Source organism: Polypterus senegalus, chromosome 12 (genome assembly GCF_016835505.1).
Source record: "Polypterus senegalus isolate Bchr_013 chromosome 12, ASM1683550v1, whole genome shotgun sequence".
In the NCBI taxonomy this organism is placed as follows: domain Eukaryota; kingdom Metazoa; phylum Chordata; class Cladistia; order Polypteriformes; family Polypteridae; genus Polypterus; species Polypterus senegalus.
The window spans coordinates 163867925-163877856 of record NC_053165.1 but is presented as its reverse complement, the minus strand read 5'-3'; the positions used below and the strand labels follow the sequence as shown (position 1 = coordinate 163877856).

The 9932-nt window shown below is 37.9% G+C and overlaps 1 protein-coding gene across 1 annotated transcript in view; it reads left to right on the top strand.

Moving 5' to 3' along the window:
* The first annotated feature begins 4815 nt into the window (after positions 1-4815).
* The window catches only part of LOC120540553 (B-cell receptor CD22-like), a 31597-nt gene continuing 26480 nt past the window's right edge, over positions 4816-9932 (top strand). Inside the window, exon 1 of the mRNA XM_039771392.1 lies at positions 4816-4917. Within this exon, the coding sequence (XP_039627326.1) occupies positions 4891-4917 (27 nt within the window). The 5' untranslated portion in view covers positions 4816-4890. The remainder of the gene's footprint in view (positions 4918-9932) is intronic.

Here is a 9932-nt window from a genome sequence, read left to right as displayed (position 1 = left end):
TATATTCAACGCTTTTTATGATACAGCCTAACATTTTATTTTCCTTTTTTTCTTCTGCTTCATCACATTGCTTAGACCACAGGTGTCAAACTCCAGTCCTGGAGGGCTGCAGGTATTCATTCTAACCATCTTCTTTATTATTGAGCCATTTTTGCTGCTAATTAACTTCTTTTGCCTTAGTTTTAATTAACTTGACTCAGGCCCCTTAGTTGCCACTTCTTCCTTAATTAGCAGCCAAACAATAATGAGACACAACACAAGCTGCCACATGACCAGCTCACCTGTGCCCATCACACAATATGTGGAAATAAAGAAAGGTGAAGGTCTCAGTAAGGTTGATCTCTGAGGTCACCCAAACATTTTGACAATGTTCTTAGAAAAAACAGAAAGTGAACAGTTTTGGAAATGTCTGCTGTGGCAGAATGAGAGCAGGAACAAGCCATGGAATTAAATAACGGGCTTAATTAACAGCAAGAGTCAGCCTTACATTGGTTTGGATTGGTTGGAGTTTGAAGGCCCAGTTTAGCTGGTCATCTGTCGGCTCGTTTCACATCTCATTTCTGTTTGGCTGTCATTTAATGAATAAAGGAATCAACTCAGAGGACTGAATCCTTAAAAACAGAGCTAGTAAAATGTAGCGAAAATGAGTTAATTAGCAGTGAAAACTGGTCACTGATTAGGAAAAGGTTAGAATGAAAACCTGCAGCCACTGCGGCCCACCAGGACTGGAGTCTGACACCCCTGGCTTAGACGATGAAAACATTGTGTCAACATAAACCCCTAAATCCTTTTCACAGTTTACTTTCAGTAGGTCAGTGTCTCCCATCTGGTAATTAGAGTTGATGTTCCTTTTGCCCACATGTAGCACTGTGCTTTTTTCTACATTAAACTACATTATCTACGTGTTTGCCCAGTTCGGAAGCTTGTGCATTTCTTCTTGAACTGTTTTTGCTTCCTCCTCAGTGTCTGCCATCCTTCCAATTTTAGTGTCATCTGACAAATTTCACGAGTTTGCCAACTACACCATAATGAACGTGGTTAATGTAAATCAAAAAGAGTAACTGAGGGTCCAAGGACGGACCGCTGAGGGACTCCACTGTTGGCTTCACTCCATTATCTTCTGATCTGTTCTCTTTGTCTCCTGTTAGTTAACTGACTTGAGATCCAGTTTTGCTGGTTACTCTGAAGTCCACAGCTTCTAGTTTCAGAATTAATCTTCTGTTTGGGACGACTGAGTCAAAGGGTTTTTGAATGTCCATGTAAATCCTGTCGTATGCTTTGCTTTGTCTTCTATTCCAGTTACATGTTCAAATAAATAAATAAATCTAAAAGATTAGTTTGGCAAGGTCTTCCTCTTATAAACCCATGCTGCCTGTTATTTAGTACATTATTTTCATAAAGCTTCATTTCTAATTTATGGTAACACTTTATAATAACTGCAAACTATGAGGCATTATTAAGCATGACTAAGTACTTTGTTCATCATTTAGAAAGCATTGATTCCACATTAATTGGCATTAGCAACCACTTTATAAATGCGGTAACACTTTATAACAATTAATGTGGAAGTGATGCTTTCTAAATGATGAACAAAGTATTTAGTCATGCTTAATAATGCCTCATAGTTTGCAGTTATTATAAAGTGTTACCTAATTTGTTTCTTATTATAATTTCCACAATTTTGCATGACATGGGAAGTAAGACTTATTGGCCTGTAATTAGCAGAATCCATTTTGCCTTCATCATTAAAGACTGGAGTCACATTTGTAACTTTCTAGTTCTCAGGTACTTCTCCCTTCTCAGGTGACTGATTCAATTTGCCTAGTAAAGGTTTATAGATGATGACTTTCAGATCCGGGCTTTGATTAGCCTTCAGCGTATCGAGGGCATCAAGCACATCAGAGTCTTCTAATTTAAAATCAATAAGCTCAGAGTCTGTTAGTTTTTCATTTGTTTCTTCCTTTAAAATTCCTTGAGTGAAGAATGTGTTCAGTTCATTTGCTACTTCCTTCTCATCATTCATGGTATCTTGTTTTATGTCCCAGTGGGTTCTTAAATTCTCTTTTATTATCTTGCTTGCTGTTGGTTTTGGCTTTTTGTCTTTTGTCGGTTTCTCTTTTGACCTTTTGAAAGCTTTAATGTTTTGGATCTCTTGTTGTGGTGTCCAGTATTGTTCAGAGTCAGATTTATTCCGCTGTTTTTTTAATTTTCCTGGACAATGATAATTTCAGTTTTATTTTTTGCTCTTATTTATCCATTTTGTTAGATTTTTAAGTTTTTTTTTGTTTTGTTGGCTTTAGAAATAAACTTCTTTTGAGCCTGGTCAGAAGGTCTCTGTAGTGACACCACTTATCGTTTCAAGCTGCTGAGTTTTGATTTTTCCCATTCCGTTTTTCTAGACTCCAAGGAGCAGATCTGCTATGAAATTAATGAAGTGTTCATTTCAGAATCCCTAATCCCAGAGGGGCCCAAGAGGCGACTTTAGTCCACATTGCTAACATTTTGGATGTCTACTGTATGAGAAGAGGTTTTAAAAAATAATATTAATAATACAGTGTAATTCAATACAAAGTCATACAAATTAAAACATTTTTAAAGTATCATGTAGGCTAGCCAAAAACGAAAAAACTTTCAAATTAAATATGTTTCATTCTAAATATATTTAATATAAAATATTTCAAATAATGTAAAATGCTACTATTATTTATGACAGAAATTATTTTTTTCATTGAAATGATTTGTCTTAGACCAGTGGTAATCAAATAAATTAAAGCATATTTCATTGTTTGTTGTCATTGTAAAAAACAACTACATTTCAATAACTTTTTACTTCCATGAATAATCTATAAAACTTTAAAATATGCTAAACAAATAACACTATTACAATAAATAATAACAATTCTATCTATGTGCAAATAAAATACAGTAAAAATTAAGAGGTAATAAAAATACAGATGACTCCTGAAATTCACCGGGGTTATGTTCCTAGAGCACCTGTGAATTGTGAAAAACCACAAATTTTGGATGTGGTCAAAAAAATGCCATTTTTATAGTTTAAACCCTAAATATACCACCAAAACACTTTAATTTAACTTTAAACTCACATTACCCTAAAAAACAACAATGTAAAGGTAAACCCGTATACTGTACACTACTGTACTGCTATGTCTCCTTCAGTGCTAGAATGTAGAATGAGCGACACGCGGTAAACTGTTATGATGCCGGAATGCTGGGTTGCATCTGCCAGAGATGCGTCACATGGCAGCAGCCAATCAGCAGCAAGGAGAAATGAATAACGCTCTCGGATTGGCTACTTTCACCATCCCAAGATGCCTTTTCCTTTACGGTTGCTTGGTGTTCTCTCTACAGTACAGTATTGCCACGGTTTCTGCTAACAATTATTAGTTAGGTTCTAAGGAAAAATCCGTAAACGACTGAGGCTGCGAACTCTGAACCGCGACTTCACGGGGGTCTACTGTATTTTCTTTGGTAGATGCAAATAGTCAGTGATGTGTTGTAACAAAAAAAGCAGAGTCGTTGAAAAGGAAATTTCAACGTTAACGTGAATCACAGTGATTGCCTGTTACCCCCACTCAAAAATAAATGTTATATTTAGAGAAGTAAAGTAAGTAATGAAAATGAAATAGTGTTAGATGTGCCAAAGCTTATTGTTTTTATGAACAGTGATAATAATAATAATAGTAATACATCCACCCATTATATCCTAACCGCAGGGTCAAGGGGTCTGCTGGAGCCAATCCCAACTAACACAGGGAGCAAGGCAGGAAACAAACCCTGGGCAGGGCGCCAGCCCACCGAAAGGGCACACACACACACCCACCAAGGACAATTTAGGATCGCCAATGCACCTCACCTGCATGTCTTTGGGCTGTGGGAGGAAACCCATGCAGACACGGGGAGAACATGCAAACTCCATGAAGGGAGGACCCAGGAAGCGAACCCGGGTCTCCTAACTGCGAGGCAGCAGCGCTACCCACTGCGCCACCGTGCCGCCCAATAGTAATACATTTTAATTAAAAGTACCCAAGAACATTGTACATTAAATATTAATAACATCAAGTAATGGATTCCCAGACCTCATTGCTGGTTGTGAAGGGGTCCTCATATTGCAATTCAAGCTTCAGGGTCCCAAAAATGTAGGTCTGCAACTGACCCCCGATCTCCATATTATAAGTCTTCATTTTGGTAAACATTTGTGATTTTTCAAAGATAATGTCGAATTTCACCACACTGGGATCACTGTTACTTGAAATATCAAAGAGTTCTGTTTTTATTACTCTGTGTTTAAAAAGAGGAGATCCAGACTGATGTCACCACGTGTTGGACTTGAAACAAACTGGGTGGGAGTTATGGGAAGCTGTGGGTGAGTTGTGGAGTGTTATGGGTGAGACGGAGCTTACCCGGGCAGTACTAGGCACATAGGATGCCAGCCCATCCCTTGGCACACTCACACTGGGCCAGTTCATTTGCTTATTTTTGCATGTTGTTCACCCACTAACTCCTATCCTGGTCAGATTTGGTGCATCTCACACACACATAGAAGCCTAAACTTTGAAGAGATGGAAAGAAAATTTTGAAAGGAGAGAACATCTGCAAAGACCCTGGGATGAAGTGCCCTGAACCCTTGCCATTGAAGTTCTGAGGCCTTTCATTAACGTATCAGTCACATTAAAAAGGCTGACTGCCCACAAAAGCAAAAATAGAACTTCTCAGTGTGAATGAGGAAGTCACTAATGAGTTATTTAAAGGGTCACGTTCTTCCTCCTTTAGACACTTTCCTGATAAGTCAACAACACTCATTCAGAGAGCCTTCAGACTTTTACTGCTGTTTGGGGAAGATCTGCAGCTGGAGACACACGTGTGTGGAGTATGGCGCCGAAAAACTGGGAGCACAAGGTAAATCGGGTTTTCAGATTTTATCTCCTGCTGTTGCATCTTTTTTATTGCAGTTTTAAATGGTAAAGCCATTCCGGAGAAATGCACAAGAATAAAAATGTAATTTATAAGAAACGTTAATATAGCTATGTTAGGCTGTTACTTAGAAAATTAAATGTAAAGGAAACCAATTGAGAGGGTATGGTGGGACATTGCTAAGCTCTCTGAACTCACACTTCTATGGACTTGGGTTCAAATTGTGCAGGATGGCTCTTCTTCCAGACTCTATGTGACTTTTTTTTCCACATCTCAAAGAAATGTGTGTTTGTTGGCTTGACTGGTGACAGTAAACTCGCTCGATGCGATGGCGATCAGTCCACACAGGAGTGGTTCCTTGTTTACGCCCAAAGACTTTCAGCACTTTTTATACCCAACAAATGTTCTTTCCAGTCTGGCCAGTCATAAAGTCTCCTGTTTGCTGTTCATGTTGGTGACCCAGATGCCCATGTCTGTGGTGTGTCTTGTAGGTCTGTTTTTTTTTGACATTTATTTTCAAAGTTAAGGTGGCCTTTTTTTTGCTAATCGTTTCAGATTTCGTTTTTTTGTCAGATCAGTGAAATTTAAAATTAGATCCTCTGTAGCGGTGAAGAACAGCTGAAGATGGCAATGTTAAAAATGTAACCTTTATGTTAACCTGGCAGTGCCAAGCACAATGAAAGAGCCAATTCTGGATGTCCACCATTAATACTGACACACACCCAACACTTGGCCAGTTTAGAGAGGTGCTTCAAAGTAGCCTGCATCACTTAGTATGAGGGAGACAACAAAGAATACACAAAGAAACACCACAGTGACATGCTGAGAAGTCATAAACTGCATAAAGAATGTGAACAAAAGACAGGATTTGAACCCACAGACAACACACACGTAAAAGGGCAGAAGCTGGCATTCACCATTAATAAGGCCAAAGGGAAGGCTCTTTCTTAGATAAGCAGTTTTCTCACAAACATCAATCCATTTTCAATCCACCTAATTTAGTTCAGGGTCACAGGGAGCAATGGCCGATTCAGACAGCAACCCAGACAGGATGCCAGTCCATTGCTGTATACACCCGTATTTGGCCAAATCAACAACGACCTACATAAACACAGAAAGAACTGCCAAACTTCACACAGTCAATAGCCATTTCAGGATTCAAGCCCTGCCTCCTGGTGAACAATTAACCATTGGACCATCATGGTACCCAGCTGAAGACTCAGAAATGTGCACTTCTTTTGTTTAGAAGAACACCTCTGGGCTCTAAACCGCAAGAGACTTTACTCCACTTCATTCTGCCAACTCTCTATTTGCAATCTAAAACACTTAACCTGAAAATTGTACAACAGCTGACTCTGCACTCTGACTCCCATAAAGCTCATGGGGAATGATAATTTGGGATTAACAAAGTTTACAGTATTTAAGTAGACTAGCAGAATACCAGCGCTTCGCAGCGGAGAAGTAGTGTGTTAAAGAAGTTATGAAAAAGAAAAGGAAACATTTTAAACATAACATAACATGATTGTTAATGTAATTGTTTTGTCATTGTTATGAGTGTTGCTGGCATATATATATATATATATATATATATATATATATATATATATATATATATATTTATATGTATATTGTAACAGAGATAGGAGGAGACAGCAATAAGGTTTGGGGTTTTCCAGCCCCGTATATTGTCGGCACTCCACAATATACTCAAAAATAAACGGTCAAAAAATATAAACAATACAGTTCATATATGTGACGCCATTCCCAGGCGTCGCGGCCATTTTAAAGAGGAGGAGCCGGAAGTAGAGGGATGCTGGGAAGGAGCCGTGAGGGATGATGGGATCGATGACGTCAGGAAAGATGGTGGAGGAAGGGCGGAAGTAGACGTAGTGCGGGCAAAACTCAGTCTTATGGTGGCGGAGTGTCTTTTTTTCTGAAAGGAAGCACAGGAAGAAAGTTAGTACCCCGCCATTCCCTACCGGTGAATGTTTTCCCAGGTGTGTTAAAATCCTTCCGCGGTCTCCGACTCACGCGTGCATGACAATATATATATATATATATATATATATATATATATATATACACACACAGACACACACACAAACATATATAAACATATATATACACATTTATATATATATATACATATATATACACATATATATACACTCACACACATATATACATATACATATCTACATATCTACATATATACTGTATATACACATATATATACAAATCTACATATATATATTAGGGGTGGGACTCGATTAAAAAAATTAATCTAATTAATTAGAGGCTGTGTAAGAATTAATCTTGATTAATCGTATGTAATCACACATGAAAATTTGCCCAAAATCACAAATTTTTTTTTTCATTTAAAAGGGTTTTAGTGGGCGACAGAATCAAATAATAGACATGGACATGAATATTGTAAACTCAAGCTCTTTTAATTTCTGAAAAAAAATGCTTTTAAAGTGCATTTGAATTCAAAACAGAAACAAAAATATCATCCCTGGCTAAAATTGGGCAGATTTAAAAATAAAGTGGTAGTTTAAGTACTTTAAGTACATTTTCAGAATAGTATTGTCTTTAAATAATAATAACCAAAATTTCAACATAAAGTGCAGTTTTTCTTCTTAAAAAAATAAGTCAGAAACATAAAAGGTAATTTGACCAACTTAATCTTTAAACTCCGAGTAACCTTAGCCAACATTATTTTGTACATTAGGCTAAAACAGTGTGTTCATTGAACATTTTGTAATTAGATGTAATTAGAATTACTAACGGTCACGGAAGTCCAATGATCCCCAGTAAGAGCCATAAAGTCCGCTTTCTGTAACTCATCTAATTTTGCTTGCTTTTCAGTGTGCACAAAACCATGCTTTTATCAAGGCTTCCGTCGGGTAGTCTTTTGAAATGAAATTTTCCTCCGATGAGTCGTAGCAACGCGCTTTATTCCGACTCTAACATTTCTGTAGCTCTGATGTGTGCATCAGTGTAATCGATGTACCAGGAAATCATGCATTGACAAAAGTTCCCCTTTGCTTGGAATTGAAAGTGTGATTAAATGTGTTATTTTTTTTAACGTGTCATGGAGTACATGCATCGAAGCTTCTCAGCTGTGCTTGTGCTAAGAAAAGGAAACATTTTAAAAATAACGTAACATGATTCTGCGTTAACCGCACATTTTTTCATACGTCTCAAACCAAGGGGATGCGAGGCTAAAATGAATCGTGAAGCGCGCGTACATAGTCAGTGCATCCCCTCTCAGGAATCGAACCTCAGATGTCGGCGCTAAAGGTGAAGCCTCTACAATTGCGCCACAGCGTGTAGCTTGTCTATTTGAGAGTATGTAGATCGGGGTATATATATACATATATATATATACCCGCGTATCGCAGTGGAGAAGTAGTTTGTTAAAGAAGGTATGAAAAAGAAAAGGGAACATTTTAAAAATAACGTAACATGATTGTCAATATACAGTAATTGTTTTGTGAGTGTTAGGAGTGTTGCTGTCATCAAGGATTTGATTATCATTATTTCTTTCAATCAGGTTCGTATTTGTAGGATATGTTGTGTTCATGTTGCATTCCGTGTTTGTCAATCGTTGTAAAGATGACAGGTTTCATTCATCGATTTGTTTCTTACTGCATCAATAAACAGCTCGTCTTCCTCTTTATCTGAGACCTGACACACTGCATGCACAGGATTTTTTTTACACTGTCTTACTTTAGCGAGACGTTGACTTTTTCCACCGTGTGCTTTGTTTCCGCAGTAGCTGCACTTATGAATATGCTTGTATGTATCAGACGCTTCATATTTTTTTGCTGCCTTCTCAATTGTGTAATTCAGTTTTTGTTCAGCACTCTTTGGAACTGTTGCTTTTTGTTTGCGCACTGCGTCAGTTCACGTGAGCCGATTGGTGTTCATGCATCGAAGTTTCCCAGCTGTACTGGTGCCATCTCGTGTGATGTCCACGGCTGTATTTAATGTTAGCTAAGACCTGGCACTTAAAAGTTTCTCTCGCAGTTTCGCTGAGTTTGTGCCAAACACCACCCTGACCATCTCATCTTCGTCTGCATAAGCACAGTCCTTCACCCGTGAATATTTAGCGGCAGTGTTTCTATTGGATTGCTGCTGACGGACAGCCTTATATGGGCAGGCACTAAATTACAAACGCCAGCGGCAGCCTGTCTATAAACTTAATTTAAACTTTAGGTTTACATCGTGCTTTGTTTCCGAAGTAGTAGCACTCATGAATATGGTTGTATATGTCACTCGCTCGCTTCTTATTGTTTCGCTGCCTTCTATATTATATAATGCATGTTTTCTTCAGCGCTTTTTGGAGCTCTTCCTGGTTTTCTACATACTGCGTTGATAGTCAATTCACGTGATTACGTGGGAGGCGTGATGATGTCACACAAAACTCCGCCCCCCCACAGCTTTCGAGCTCAACTCCATTACATTATATGGAGAAAAAAATAGCTTCCAGTTATGACCATTACGCGTAGAATTTTGAAATGAAACCTCCCTAACTTTTGTAAGTAAGCTGTAAGGAATGAGCCTGCTAAATTTCATCCTTCTACCTACACGGGAAGTTGGAGAATTAGTGATGAGTCAGTGAGTCAGTCAGTGAGGGCTTTGCCTTTTATTAGTATATGTATATATATATATATATATATATATATATATATATATATATATATATATATATATATATATATATATATATATATATATATATATATAGTGAAATAATGAGCCTTGAAACGCACAAAAAAGGTTTGGGGCAGCCACCCATATACTTGAAATTTGGCTGCAAAAGAGCAAAAATAGGTTGCACAGTTGTGAACAGATTGAGTCCAAAGCAGAACTGGCTAACAGAAGGTAGTTGGCGGGGTTTTAAGTTTGGCTAGAGGAAGTGATATCATCGGAACCGGAAGTGATGTCATCAGACCCAGTCAGAATTTTCCTGTTTGATCTATAGCGATAGAAGA